Source organism: Mixophyes fleayi, chromosome 4, assembly GCF_038048845.1.
Source record: "Mixophyes fleayi isolate aMixFle1 chromosome 4, aMixFle1.hap1, whole genome shotgun sequence".
NCBI classification, from domain to species: Eukaryota; Metazoa; Chordata; class Amphibia; order Anura; family Limnodynastidae; genus Mixophyes; species Mixophyes fleayi.
This window is the reverse complement of record NC_134405.1, coordinates 159,371,990-159,388,311: the sequence shown is the minus strand read 5'-3', so window position 1 is coordinate 159,388,311 and position 16,322 is coordinate 159,371,990. Positions and strand designations below refer to the sequence as shown.

Sequence of the window (16,322 nt, the reverse complement as noted above, 5' to 3'; positions counted from 1 at the left end):
ACCCTAATCATCTCGTGGCTGGGCAGGATCATTGCTGTAAAAATGACTGTTCTCCCACAACTTCTTTACCTTTTCCAGACACTGCCTGTGGGAATACCCCTATCCGAAATTTACTCTATGCAACAACACCTTTCTAAATTTGTCTGGCGTGGCAGGCCTCCCAGGCTTCGACTGGCACTACTCAAAAAACCTAAGGGCTGCGGAGGCAGGGGCTTTCCCGACCTCAAGGCCTACTACTGGGCGGCCCAGCTCAGCTCAGTGGTCTCCTCGTTTGCTCCTCCGGCATCTCATGCATGGGCAGACCTGGAGGCTGCCTATCTCTCCATACCCGGCCTATCTGGCCTTTGGGGAGTTCCCTCTGATATTCGGAAGACATTAACCAAACGTTTTCCAACTCTGGAGTTTGCGGCTCGGATCTGGGAGACCTGCAAGGGCCATCTCTCTATCTTCCCTAACCCTCTGCACATTATGCCCCTGTGGCATAACCCAACTAACCCAACCTTCCCTCCGGGAATGTCCCGATCTTTTTCTCGGCTATGGACCAGGACGGGATTTCGATTTGCGGGAAACCTCCTTGAGCGAGGTAGGCCTATAGCCTATGACGCCCTCTGTTCCAGAGTCCCTAACTTTCACCCGCCTTTCTACCAATATCTACAGGTTCGGCACTTCCTCCTGTCACTCCTGTCGGACAATTCACCTCACTCCCCCTCCCAATTTGAATCTCTCTGCCTTTCTTCCCCTTTGCGAAGGGGTATGATCTCGTCCTTGTATAGTCTTCTACTGGAGAAGTTGGTGCCTTCCGGGAACGCACATGAGAGGGAGTGGGAGAGGGATCTGGGGCCTCCCCCGGAGGAGGACTGCTGGGAGACCATCAGGCTGAATGTGGCTTCTAGTTCCATCTCCACATTAATTAAGGAAAATGCGTACAGAGTTTACTACAGGTGGTATCTCACACCTGACAGGCTCGCAAAGATGTACCAGTCAGCCTCTCCCGATTGCTGGAGAAACTGTGGTCATCGAGGCACCTTCGTCCATATTTGGTGGTCATGCCCTGTTATTTCCTCCTTCTGGGACAGGGTTTAGAGACTTCTCTCCTCCCTCCTCCAATGCCCTATTAGGAAGAACCCATGGTCCTTCCTACTGTGTTATCCTATACAAGACCTAGACACCCACTCTGCAAAACTTGCTTCACATGTCCTGGCAGCCGCTAGATGCCTGATTGCTAAATTTTGGAAACAGGCGGACTCCCCCCGCATCTCTTCTCTTAGATCATATATATGGTTCATTGCCAACATGGAAAAAATCACGTCGCTACTGCGAGACAAAGAAGACAAATTCCATCAAATTTGGGCCCCCTGGCTTTATGCCTAGGATCACCGCAATTTTCTCTTCCTCCAAATAATCTCCCCCTACACAATGCCAGATAATACCGACCCCCTTACTACTTTAAAATACTCCCATGCAGACCTGATAGCGCTCCCTTCTAAAGGTGAACATGCTCTTCTTAGTATACCCCATGAGACGGCCATTTCCCCCCCCCTTGCCTACCCTACTCCCCCCCCAATGCCCACTCCCTTTCCCTCTCGTCCCTTACCCATCACTATCTTGTTATATTGCAATACATTTTACTGTTTTGTAAGTGACATTATTGGATATCTACTCTGCCCTGTGATTATTTCAATCAAAATGTTTGTTGTCCTATGTTTATGTCCTTCATACTTTATTATGCAATAAAAAATTTGAGTTAAAAAAAAAAAGTTGATTTGCCAGCAAGGTGGCACAGTGGCTACCATTGCTGCATCATTACCTGGGGTCATGAGTTTGAATCTGATGAAGGGAATGTGTGAAGTCTGTATGTTTTCTCAGTGTTTGTGTGGGTTTCCTTTGGATGGTTCAATTTCCTCCCATAGTCCAAAAACATACTGGTAGGTTAATTGGCTTCTGACAAAAATGTAGGGAATTTAGACTGTAAGCTCCGATGGAGCTGACACTGAGGTGAATGACTCAATATTTTTTGGAATGAGCCGCATAATAAGGTGTCTATACAAATGAATGATAATGAATAAATAAATAAATAAATAAATAATTACATTGTGTGTCGGTTTTATGTACATATGTTTACTATTTTATTATAATACAAAAAGATTTTTGGGACCCCTAACCCAGTGACAGTCACATTTGCGAAGGTGCCAATGCCGACAGCAGTTACAGTGACTGTCAAATCCCGATCGCTGTAATCCCGAGAAGCTGTCAATTTTGACTGATTGAAAAACAGAGTGCGAAGATTTCAGGCATTACAAGTTCCTGTCAATGACATTCACGTCACTATAAATCGCGACTCTTACATTTAGGAGGGCAATGCAAAGACCTATCTACTGTTCAGCCCTTCCTAAAATACATTACACAACTGCCGGGTCCTCACACTGCCCTCTTAATAGCATAAATGTAAGAGTCGCGATTTAAAGTGATGTGAATGTCTCTGACGGGAACTTTTAATGCCATAGAGGGGGTATACAAAATGCTTGTGTTCTCCCTGATAAAAGTGGGAACTAGTCCAGGCTGTCTGGTGGTTTCCCTTCTAGCATAGGGACTACACTCTCAATGTCCCCCTGTTTTAGTGGTAACCAGCCTAGACTGTCTAGCTTGGAACTGGTTTTTGCTATAGCAGGGCATGCTTGTTGTACCCCTGTGTTATTTTGAACAAGACTAGGATGTCTAGTGTTGGGACTGATTGAAGAATAGGTGGAACGCTGCCAGATTTTTAAAATGATTTCTGTATGTAGGGAGCCTTCTTATTTATTTCAAAGGCTCCTTCATTTCAATAGGGTTTCTACATGTAGCGCACATGAGGAAACCCCATTGAAATGAATGGGCTATTGAAATGAATAGGTCTGTTTCATTTGCATTCTGGACACATTAGCAGACAAATTAAAATGTATCAAGTGCATGTAAACTGCATATCAAACAGTTATCATATATGCACCATTGCATAGCATTTATATATGTTTTCACATGCAGTTTACCCTTACGTTTTTTGATGCAAATGCAACACCAGTGGTACTGTCCTTAGGGTTTTTAATTGAGATAACCACTTTATTTGTAATAATTTGCTCCTCTCCTTGTGACTTGTACAGGGAAAATAATATCCAACTAAAGATAGTACAAAAACACACCATGCACCTCAATGTTATTGTGATTACTGATAACTGATATCTGAAACAATCTGCTATAGTAATAAAATGTGTAAATCCTTCATGAACCAGTGACAAATTCTGTTTCAGGTGGGCCCTCTAAGTGTGGTCCCAGTTTAAGTGTCTTTGCAACCATATTCTAAATAGGCATTGCTTACATGCGTAGATTAAGAGGAATGAACCAGCTTCTCCATCAAGACAAAAAATACCAAAAACTAAAACAAACATACATAAACAGTGTAAAAAAAAAGCAACATAGCTCAAGCAGCCCACAAATATTTTAGACCACATATTCTGTGTGAGGCTACAAAATAACCAGCAGACATAATCTACATCTGATCAGTACTGGCCACATGTCATTGTGACTGTCTAAATATCCAGTTGACTGATGACTGATCTTATACCTCTGTGGACAACTGGACAGGAGATCCGAGCACACAGCTGAGAGATTGGATCTGCCCATATTTGGGCAGCTTTAGCGATATCAGATCTACTTCCTAGTTTGCACATACTGGGTCTCATTTAGATTTGGAAGCAAACTCCAGCTAACGGGTGCAAATTTGCACCTGACCAAACCATGATGAGATGCATGTGGTGCAAATGCATTTTGTTCTTTTGTATTCAGAGAAAATACTGCCAGTTTTTGCATGTACTGTAGCACACAAATACTGGGCACATTTATTTTAATATTTAGATTATTTAAACTCTAAACTGTGTTGCAGATTTTAAATTTGGTGCCACTTTGCCTAACACTAAATGAGGCCCAATACACTGATAAGTAGGGTAACATATAAAGACAGGAACCCAACATATAAAGACATGACAGCAATTAGAAAGTTTATTATGTTCCAGCCACATAAGTAAAAATTAAAGCAAACAATATGTATCAATTATAATATAGCATTTATTTTTTGCACTTGACTATCTTGCATTGAAAAATATCCTGTTTTATTTTTCAGACTTGAAAATCTTCACTTACCTCAGTAATATGTGGATTGGGATTGAAGCCACACAAACTGCATACAGTAGCTTTACACTGGGTGCAGGTATTATAATTAGCTTTTTCTTTTGTGTCCAACAGCAATTTGGTTGTTTTACACAGAGGACACATAGTCTGTGTGTCTGCTTTGGACACCTTCCGTGATGTGTCTTCTTGCTGTTTATTAGATACTGCCCTCTGCTCAGATGCCTTTTCTGTTTGCTGTGGCAGTTCTTTTATGGGTTGTGTTTGTGAAGTAGGCACTGATTTACCTGATATCTGGTCAGGCCTTTTAGTGTCACTAAGTTGTGTTGGCTGTGGTTTCTGTAATGGTTGTCTTGCACTTGTTGTGGGTGGAGTCTGCTTCTTCAGTGGCTGTGTTGCAGGTCCTTGTTGCTTTTCAGGACCGGCTTGCTGTAATGGTTGCTTCGTGGTTGATGCTTGCTGTTGAAGATTTGGAGCAGCAACCACTTGCTGGGGTTGTGGCTTTATAGAACCAGATTGTTGTATAGTTTGTTTGGCAGTACCTTGAGGTTGTGTGGACTGTTTATCAGACTCCAGTGTTTGTGGTAGTATTTTAGATACATCTGTGAATAGTTTTGAAAATCCTGTTTGTGGCAAGCTCTGCTTTTCCATAGTTGGTGGTAATGATTTAGAAGAGATGTCTTTCTCCATTGATTCTTTTTTATATTGTTGTACTTGGGATAATGAGGTAGTATGTTTTGGCTCTTTAATTAAGGGTTTCATGGGGTTTACAACGTCAGGCAATGGTTCTTTTGGAGTGTGTGGAAGCAATTTTGTAGCATTTGATGATTGTGTTGATGTCCTTGCGGGACTCTGTTGTGTAGACACTGGCTTTGTCTCAGATTGTTGTTGTATAGATTTAGTAGACTGCTGTTGAGTTGGTATTGTGGGCTTAGCATATCCTTGTTGATGTTGGCCATGTCCTGGTGACTGTTGTAATTGAGGTGCAGGTCTAACATTTCCTTTAGGATCTTCTCTGTTTTCATGTTCGCTTTCTTTTTGCTTTTTAGTCAGATCTTCTTTGTGTGCACTGGAATCAGATTTTGCATCAAATGGATTAAATTTGTTAACTACAGATGAGACCATATTTATTGGATTACTGTCTGCCAGAAAACCACTCATCATACCAGTCTTCTGATCTTCTATGTTATCAGGTCTAGTTTTGGGTTCTCTCAAGCTCATAGTTGATGGACTTCGACCAGGTGTTTTCATTTCAGTTTTAAAAGCATCCACGGTTCTACTTTTACTTAGACCTGTTGGCCCTGGATCAGGAGGTTTACTTGGATGTCTTGGTGACTGGGAAGCAATGTTTTGATTTCTGCAATAATGGAAAAAATATGTAAAAAGTATGAAGTAATATATCACAGAAAATATTTTTTAACTTATTAAGTAAGTACATTTTTTTAAATAATTTCCTTCTTAATTGTCTATTGCTTTAATAGTTAATTATAGGCCACCTGTGTGTGTTTTTTCTTTTAAATGCTTACAATAATTCAAAACCGATGTAAAGGAGAATCTTATGTGCAATGACATGGCAAATTATCATATAACTTATCCTGGTTCATTTACATCTACATGGTTGCTAATCATTAAAAATGTGTATGAATTACCTTCATATTGTGATAGAGAGATATAGAGAGATAGCTATAGATAGATTGATATGAGATATTATCTCAAATGGTTCATAGTTACTTTTCACCAGTCATTATTTTTCTGGGCTGTCATAGGATATAACTGTGATACTTTTTTATGTAATTACTGGCTATGCATTTTCTATGAAACATTTGATATGATAAAATATTGAATCTTTTTTCTATAATATTGAATTTCCTATGCATGGTGACAACTCTTTCATTGTTATGGTTACATAGGGGATTCAATTACAGTTACAGTCTTGGAGCAACATCTGTTAATATTGTCCCAATTGTTAACTATTTTTATTTTTTATTTTACTCTTATAATTATTATTATTATTACTCTTATATTTTACTTATTTTTAGTTGTAGCTCTTTGAGTGCTGCATACCTTTGCTCATGTTTCACGTTATGTTGCGTGCCACTTTGTGACTTTAATATGAACTCAGTGTATGTAAGAGATTCAGAGTTATGTTTAAGCACTTGTGAATGCCACTTTGGCCACATAAGCAATTTCAAATGTTCAAACACATGTTTAGTGACATTAGATTTTGGTTCTGTACTGCCCACCTTAAATATCAACCAGTTGAACATTTAGAAAAGAATACATCGCAAACACATCTTCCAATCATACAGCATAGTCAAAGCCCAGCACACCTTTAACAATCTAATATCGTGTGGATGACACAGGAGACTTAACCTGCGGAAAATCCAAAACCAACAAAAACGATTATTCCATTAAAAGTTTTAAGACTTTTAGGTCTTTTTATCAAGATAATTTACAGTACAGTCACATATCAGTATGAAAATGTTTAGAAGGAAGATTTATACAACATATTGTATGGCCCTATAACTATATACAAGCTGAATAGGAATCTTTACAAACTATTTAGATGTTAATTTTGTAAAAAGGGAGTCGTGCACTTTAAATAGCTATTATGCTGAAGATTTTTAAAAAAATTATTTTTACTTATTGTGAATTACCATATTAAAAACAGGGTTAATGCCAACACTTTCTCATGTGTTTTCCCATTATAAAACATTTGGATAAGCATTTTGTTTATGTATTTATTTAACTCTTTATTTATAAGGTGTATGTGTGACGGGACTACCACCATTTGCTCATAGTAAGTATCAAACAGCGAACAAAAAATGCCATGGCTAATAGACTGAATATAGTTAATGTTACATGGGTATCCCTGTTTTATGTTATCAAAAAATGTGGGCTTTCCAAAAGATAAAATGAGACCTATCCACTGAACATACACATTCACAGGTGAACGTCATAATCTCTTCTATTTCAATAACAGAATTCAAGGAAGCCCATATAGTTGATACAAATGTACATTCTTAAAATAGATATTTCAGTTATCTTCTCATTACAAGATTCCATTCCAGGATGTCACACAACCATATAACTGTTAAAGCTTCACTATCATCTACAAAATCAATCTTAATAAGTTTCTCCACACCCTAACCGGAATCCTGGGGGCTGTGCCGTGCAGCCATTTTTTTTCTAGGGCTCCATTGGTTCTTCACAGTAGAACCACCATACAAACTCTCAACATTGTAATGGGGGGGCAGGGGTTATCAGGAGGGTCAATCACAAGTCACAATGTTGTGATTTAACCTTTGCTTTCATTCTGGGAATGTACAGGTACAATTGCAGACACACAAATTGATGCAAATCACCAGTGCTTCATTTCTAGATGTAAAAACCATAACTCGGAAACCACTGACATATGCAAAAGAGGACATTAAAAATTATGAGGCCTGAAAGTCACTAATAAAACATTTACTATAAAATTCATGAAACCAGAAATCTGACAATAATACACAGGTACATACAGATGGAGCAAAATTAATTGAAAACAATGGCATAACTAAGGATAACAAAAACAGAACATGTGCTGAGTTCCTCCATTACACCAGAAAAAAAACCCTAATTTTGCAGTTGAAACAAAGGTATTATACAAAATGCTTTGACTTTACACCTGTGCATTGCTGGGATTTATAAGTAGGTTAAATCAGTAATCCCATGACAAATTAGGTGTGTGTGTTTTTAAGATAAATCACTGTAGCAGGTTATAAGAAGACGTTTGACATCAGTCATTTTCCTTAGTTTGTTTCTTCAGACTGCTATTAATGATTTATAAATCTGCAGAGTGTCAAGTACTACCATGCAACCACAGTCACATGATGTAGTGAGCAGAAAGGCTTTGGACTGCCTCTCTGAGCTATGTCTGTTTTGTGCACTGTAACATCCTCTTCCTCCTTCTCTCCTCTCTGCCTTGACATGACATGCTGAGAGCTGTGAACTCGTGTGCAACTGGCAGCCATATTTTTTGCATCCTCCAGAGAGATTTTGCGGAGATAATGGTTTGTAGACAGGCAGCTCAGCAAAATAACTATCAGATGCCTGCTTAAAAGGTACTTAACTTGCTACTGCTTTCCAAAAGCTTACTTCTCATGATGAAATGTGGAGAAGCCGATAATAATAAGTAAAGACAATGTAACAAAGCTTAAATAACCAAAATTGAAGGCCCATGCAATCAGAAAGTGTTTTACAATCCTGCAATCAGAAAGTGATTAGTTGCTTCCAGCAGTACTTAAAATATTAAATTGGTAGTCTGAGAATTATTTACATTGCCCAATGATTCTAAATATTTAAACATTAACAACTGTAGAGCACTGACGTTTGTCTTTTGACATTCACCTGGGATAAAATACTTGACAATTTAAAATGAGAGTATGAATAATGTGAAAATGATCTAGTTTTTTATTTCATCCCTACAATATTTAACAACACAAAGTAATTTATTTTGTGAGGGTAACATATTAGTATTTTCGGTAGCATAGTGTTATATATATATAAATGTTTTCATTTTATAGGTTTTATATAGGGCAAATATTTATTTTTTTTAATAATTTAGTGCAACTTCCTAAATTAAACGGAAAATATAATTGGCTAGTTCCAAATGCGTTCCTTTACTGGAGTTCTGATGAATTTAAAGTTCCCAATTCAATTGATTTTCATTTCAAATTTAAAAGATATTTTTTCACCTTATTGTATACCATTAGTCCACGTAACTAGTGTACATTTTAAGGCTACAAGTAAAGGGACATAGTGCCAAATTTGTGATAATAAATATTAAGATATTCAGGGGCGCACCCAAAAATGTTTTTTTTAAAAAAGAGAGCGCAGCTCCGTTTCGGCAGCACTGTACTGTACAGCAGCCGCAGGGCTGTCAAAGAAGCGTCCGTGGCGGTGCTGTATACAATACAGCACCACCGCAGATGCTTCGTTGACAGCACCACGGCCAGGGCCATCTTTTCCATTGGGCACGATGGGCAGCTGCCCAGGGGCCCCACGGGCAATGGGGCCCCATAGGCACAGCTCTTAATAAGAATAAATAATCCTGTAAAAGAAAAAAACCTGCAAAAAAAACCTACAAGGGTCACTGAGCAAGTACATCTATCTATCTCTATAGATCTATATCTATATCTGTATCTGTATACATCTATATATCTATATCTATATCTATATCTAGAGGCCCTGGTGCACTGCTTTGCCCGGGGGCCCATAATGTTGTTAAGATGGCCCTGACCACGGCTGCTATATAGTACAGTGCCGCTATGTGGGGCACTTCGTTAGCGGAGGGGAGGGGTTTCTGGAGACCCATAAATCCCCCCTGCATGCGCCCCTGATATTAGGAGCCTGGTATTTATTGTGGCCTCACATTTACTCTGCATAACATATGCACATTTAGCATGAATGTATGTGTTACATTTGTTTTATTTTTACAGGGGAAATCCAAAGTTAGAGATGACTTTAGATAGGATTAGTATTGTTATGTCACTTTTCTAATACAAGGTGACATGTCTCTTAGTATAAGATATCTATTTTAAATTATCTATCATAAATGTCAGTGTCACTTGTTTCCCCCAAAAAACTCTGTATAATATGTAAGCATTTGAGATGGGGAATAAATTCATATTGCAATTTTGTTTTAGCTGACTGTGGCAGACACTGGTTTCCACACTAGCAAGGGAATAGCACAGGGCTTGGTCATTACAAAGACAGGACATAAATTGAAAACTTTATAAAGGTCTACCACCATAAGGTGTAAATTTAAGTGACACTGGAACTTAATAATACTTCTCAAATATGTGCTCTATATTGTTAACAAATGAAATGTTATAAAGAGCACTTAACAGAATACATTAACATTTACAATTAAAATTAATTTGCATTACAATAACAGTAAAACATAAACAAACTGTAATTAAAGCAATTCCATTAAATAATTTTTATTAAATAAATCACTGTGGCAAGTAGTAAGAAGAATGTTGACATTTACCATTTTCCCTTGTTTTTCTTCTTTAGCCTGCTAATAATTATTTATGATTCTGGACTAACATGGCAACCAAAGTCACACGATGTAGTGAGCAGAGGTGCTTTGGACCCCACTCTGAGCTCTGTCTGCACTCCTCTCTCTGCCATCTCATGACATGCTGAGAGCTTCTATGTAGCAGACTGACTGCTACACAGAGACACAGAGATACACTGAAAAAGAGATAATGATTTGTAGGAGGAAAGCTATGAAAAATTAATGAATCAGATTCACACTTAAAAATATCTGTGGGATTGCTGCTTTAATGGTTTCTGCATTTTTTACATATTGAATATATATACTTATGAATATCATTAAAGACTGATATTTCATTTTAATTAATTCAGATATTCACCCCTTGTTTCGTTGTATTTCTCCTATGGAAAATTTCAGGCATCGCTGACTAAAAATTGCAATACTTAGCTAACTAATGGCGGCTCAGACATATTCAATTAATCTTGAAAGACTTCATTGGCTCTGCCTCATCATCAAAAACACGCTATAGCAATTTCTTTATCAGTAAGAAGCACATGTCCGGCTGTAATGAGGGAGCGGGGCTTGGAAAAATATAAAAAAACTGCTCTTCTTTATTCCGTCAAGGGAGGCTTTATTACTGGAGCTGACAGCACAGTTACCAGTTGCTCAGGTCTGTTATTGAACAACACTGACAATAATTCAGTTTACACTCGTTTCTGTAAATTATCATTTGTGAACATATACAATATGATTTATTACCAACATTCTTTGAGAGTGATTTATATTTACCTTTATTTTACTCTTTTCTATGGTCATTTTGTAATATCTTAAATGTATTCATTTTATTTATTTGCTCTTTTCATATCTATCTAATAATCCAAATAACGCAATTCATAATATAAAAAGGTTCACTATTCGTTTACGTCTACTCTTTCAGCAAGTTAAGTTTACATCTATGGCTGTGTGGGATAAAAATCAAACAAATCACGTTAACAAATAGTACTGTATGCACTACAATACATTTTCAGGTGTATAGTCAGCATTTAGTTTATTTTGCTATATGAATAGACAGTCAATAGTTACTTTAATTAATTCATATAATATAGCCACAACACTGATGAATGAAGTACTATCAGCTGGAGGTCAATTCATAAACAGCCAATCAGAAGGCTCTAGATAGTGCTGCTAATAGTCATCATCATCACTGGCTACATATTTGAACCACCCTCAGTTGCAATTTTGTGACTACATCCTTACAGTACTTGGCCCACACTTGCCTCCAGCTTCCTTCTCCCATACTGTCTCTCCAGGTGTAAAGAGTGTGTAGGGGTGATCAAGATATTGTACTTTTTATGAGATCATGTACCTGCAATGTCATGTATACAATAAGCTATTTTTTCTACTTGGATGATGTAACTATTCATTTCTATGCTGTGCTGAGGGAATCCTATTTGTGTATTCATATTATTACCATATATGGTCATGAGTCAGGGAGCCATCGTTCTAACAACCTCTATATCAGAATGTGACTAACAAGTATATAGTAGCATCCCCGTGTGACCAGATGAATTGACAGTGTCCAGACCATTTATCCCAAAAGAATACAGGTGTCAAATGACAACATGGCTCCCTGGACTGTGACCACTGCTTGACTGTACTACTGAATTATAGTAACTTAATCACATAATTATTGTTTGTTTTATTTGATAGTAGTTTCCTATATTCACTTAATAAATCACTGGTATTATATAAAAATATGTTTCACTGGGAACAAAATTGGCATACTTGTAACTGTAATTGAGATTGTAAACTGACACTAGACAAAATGTTTCAGTGGCTCAAGCAGCATAATAAGACAAAGGAAAAGAAGGGAGAGTTACTTAATTCATGGTGGCCTAGTTCCGGAGTCTGGACCCCATGTATGAAGTAAGCACAGTGGCTAAGTGGTTAGCACTTCTGCCTCACAGCACTGGGGTCATGAGTTCGATTCCCGACCATGGCCTTATCTGTGTGGAGTTTGTATGTTCTCCCTGTGTTTGTGTGGGTTTTCCTCCGGGTGCTCCGGTTTCCTCCCACACTCCAAAAACATACTGGTAGGTTAATTGGTTGCTAACAAAATTGACCCTAGTCTCTCCCTCTCTGTCTGTCTCCCCCTCTGTCTGTCTGTGAGTGCGTGTCTATATTAGGGAATTTAGACTGTAAGCTCCAATGGGGCAGGGACTGATGTGAATGAGTTCTCTGTACAGCGCTGCGGAATTAGTGGTGCTATATAAATAAATGATGATGATGATGATGATGAAGTAATTAGACATGTAACAACTGGCCCCTGGCTGACCCTAATCAGGCAACATGTATTATGGATCTATCAAGGTATGACAAGGGACAAAAACAAGTAGGTGTTATTGTGTTGAATATCTGTGTACAAGTAATGGTAGATCAGGAGAGTAAATGTGAAAGATTGATGGATGAGAACCATGCATTAAAAGAGCAGCTGGCTCTGCTCCGAGTGTGTATGAGAGATCAGGTAAAACAGAATGGCGAATTAGAGCAGCAATTTTCTAAGTATGTAGTAGATGTTGTATATAGATAACAACAAAGGAGGAGAAGGGATAAAACGCTCAATCCTGTCCATGTGAGGACGCTCATGCAAGAACAGGCTTAGGAGGATTTAAATCAAACTGATGCAGACTCCTCAGATGAAGAGATTGAATACACAGAAGTAGTAGCAGGAAACTTGTTACCTATAATGACTAAACAACAGAGATGAGAGTCCACGTCTAGAATGACTGAGGAGACTAGATCATATACAGCAGCAGAATTTTTGGAAATGGGGAATAAATACAGAGAGAGACATAATGAAGAATTGTAAAGCTGGTTACTGTGACTGTGGGAGACTGGAGCGGATGGTGTGATGTTGTTAACCAATACTGAAAGTGTGGGACTGAGTTCTCTGAGTGTGGATCACCATGGCAGGTTATACATGGATAGAGCAAGAGAAACTGAGGCTTCTTTTTAACTGTTACATTTCGTGAGGGATATAATTGCAGAAGTGTACAATCCCCCCATCTAATCTGCTACCTAAAACACTGTGGTCTTATACAGTTGCATGGATCCAAACATTGCCTGAATTGGCATGTCTGGCACAGAGAGACATTTTGGAACTGTAGCAGTAACTTTTTTCTTTGTGGCATTTCTTTGGACAAGACCCGATATGCTAAAAGTAGCCCCCTACACGGTGACACAATTGTTGCAGACAGCTCCTGCTTATTTGAAATCCATTTTATTTGGAATGTTGGAATGTCTGTTAAACAAACTGCTGAGACAACTGTATTTGATGCATGTACAATGCTGAGTCAGTTGGCAGCACTGTTAACAAGAGGGATGGGGGGACAACTGAAAGAGTATAAGCCCCCAACCACAGTGCTCGATACAAAGTGACTAGAAAACAAATGTTTCTTGACTTGTTAAATACAGGATTACCTACAGACAAAATAGATGGTATATCTACTGCCTACTGTAGATTTGTTTAAACAGTGGAAAGCACTTCAAAAACAAGGGTGTTGTCCCTAAGCCCATGAGTGATGTTGAATATGTGATGCCACTCCCACAGTACAACCCACTGTTCTGCCTCTGACCAGCCCATATGCAGAAGTACAGAAAACACTTGAGCAGTACAAGGTTCAGAGGTTGGGGGATGTGGGTGGAAAGTGCCACATCCTTTATGAAAGGCAACCAAATGTGAGCCATATAAGATGTACAGCTTTGTTTAACACAGGAGCAGATATCTCACTATTTCATGTTTCACATCTCCCCAATTCACAACACACCTGGGTAGTGGTAAAATTTTCCCTGCTGGAGTGTTGGTATCTGAACTACCAGATAGCTTAATTGGAATGGATACCTTGAGAGGGCAGTCCATATACATACCTTCAAACACTTATGTTTTTGGCTGTGCTGTAAAATTCTTCACTGTCTGCAGTGAAACAGGTAATTAGAGAGAATGCAAATTGGTCCAAAATATACATTCCTCCTCCAGTGAATTGTAACATGGTTTTGTCCAGGAGACTTAAATAAGAAGTTTCTTAAGTTAAGATCCTTAATGAAACAGGCCCCATGTTATCAGGTAAATCAAAAGAGCAGGAGACATAGGATTTAAAGATGGTTACTGACTTTATGGTGAGTCGGGGCTGGATGATAAATACTGACAAAATATAAGGACCAATACAGACTGTTAAATATCTTGGCATGATATGGTCTGCACCACAGCGTACTATAGCTCAACCAGTATTGGAAACTATTTAGCAGTTGAAGCCTCCGACTACTATGAAAGATGCACAAAAGATTTTGAACTGACAGTGTGTGCTGTCATCAAGCCACCATACTAAATAAACACAGTGGGTTCCGGCTCTTCAGCACAAGCACTGAACAGTCAATGTGGCCATGACACAAATCTGCTTGACTGGCACTGTGGCTGGGTAGCCAGAATTTCTAGGGTATTTGCAGTTTAAAAGGGGTTATGCCATGAGGCTACACATTATATTAGCAGAAAAGTGTATATCTGATGGACCATGAAACTCTGAAAATATCAATAGTTGCAAATTTTACTTATTCTTGAAGTCCCAGGTATTGAAAATCTGCCCTCTATATATTGCTGAATGCGACAATCTGATGCACAACAGAGTTGTAGTTATGATCATTGGTAAGGCTGTATACATATATATATATATATATATATATATATATATATATATATATATATATATATATATATAACCCATGACTGGCATAGGCTGTTTAATACTTTTTCTTTAGCAAACTCCCAGGTGTGATCACATTTTATTCATCATTATCAGTAAAGTCAAGTCTTGACCGTTTTATGAAAGTACAACCCTTGGAACGCTCTTGAGTGAGAGATAGGTCTACTAAGGAGACTATGGCATATTTTTTATTATATAAACACACCTTTATTTTTCCTTCACATACTATAACTCTCTTGCAATGGTTTGCTTGCAAAACCTTAAAGGCCAATAACTTGAATACACATGTAAAGTTCCCTTCGTAGTGTTGTATGACCACATCTACTGGTGAACAGAGATCAAGAGAGAGAGGGACAGTGTCCCTGTGAGGAGTTTCAGTTTGAGTGTAAATCACCATTACCTGCAGGAGTACCAGGAGATCTCCTGCTAAAAAGCATATAAGATTGGCTGCTATATTCAACAAGCTGTGGAGACTAGTGAGAAGCTTTGTCTTTGGAGAGTCATGCACATGCAGTGTATCCAATAATAATACACTTACCAAGAGGCACTACTATCTGTTAATGCTGACATTGAAAGCCAGACAACACTGCCAAGAAACACTTAACAGTGTCTGTAAGAATTGTCATGTGGCTAATAGAAACCACGGTTGAGATTTTACCTCAAAAAGAGAGAAAATCTGTGTCAGGGAGAGAGGCCATTTTTAGAAAACACGTGACAAAGAGTGAGGCCATTTAAATGGGTAACTGCTTCAGTCCAAATTGTAAGGGATCCATGAGAACCTGGGATGTTATGTAACTATACTGTACCTGAACTGTCTACTATTTAAGAATTGTACAGGAGGAGATATGAGATATACCTAATTTTTTTACAAGTTTTTGCAGCCCAGTGTTGGAGCGGAAGCTGAAGAAGTGTAAATAAAGTTTATTTACTTTGCAAACAAGAGACGGTGCCTAACTGGAAAGACCCACATGAGTGGGGCCTCTTCTGGTCACTTATGCCCACACTCAGGGCTGTAACAAGGGTGCAAGGCCGAGGAGGCCGCTATATGCAGCCCCCATATGGAGTCATGACACTCACCGAAGAGTTGCAATTTCTCAGTGACTAGGAGCCGGCACAAAGAGAAAGACGTCCGGCTCCCTGCTCCCTACAGTGTACCTGACATGCAAATGTGACATCAGGACGCTGTATAGAGCCAGCATGGAAACAAGAAGAAGCAGGAGGAAGACAGACCGAGCAAGAAGATGACAGATAATATTGGGGCTGAGAAGGGGTGAAATAGGTCTGTTAATTAAAAGTGAATGCTATTCATTTAATGTTGGGGCTGGTTGGGGGTAAGGAGGCTTATTTATTAAAAGTAAACACTATTT

The 16,322-nt window shown here is 38.7% G+C and overlaps 1 protein-coding gene across 2 annotated transcripts in view; it reads right to left on the bottom strand.

Annotated features, from left to right (window-relative positions):
* The window catches only part of PCLO (piccolo presynaptic cytomatrix protein), a 239,553-nt gene that overhangs the window by 212,011 nt on the left and 11,220 nt on the right, over positions 1–16,322 (bottom strand). For both annotated transcript variants that reach the window (XM_075208696.1, XM_075208697.1), the window contains exon 2: positions 4,171–5,512. In XM_075208696.1, the coding sequence (XP_075064797.1) occupies positions 4,171–5,512 (1,342 nt within the window). The remainder of the gene's footprint in view (positions 1–4,170; positions 5,513–16,322) is intronic.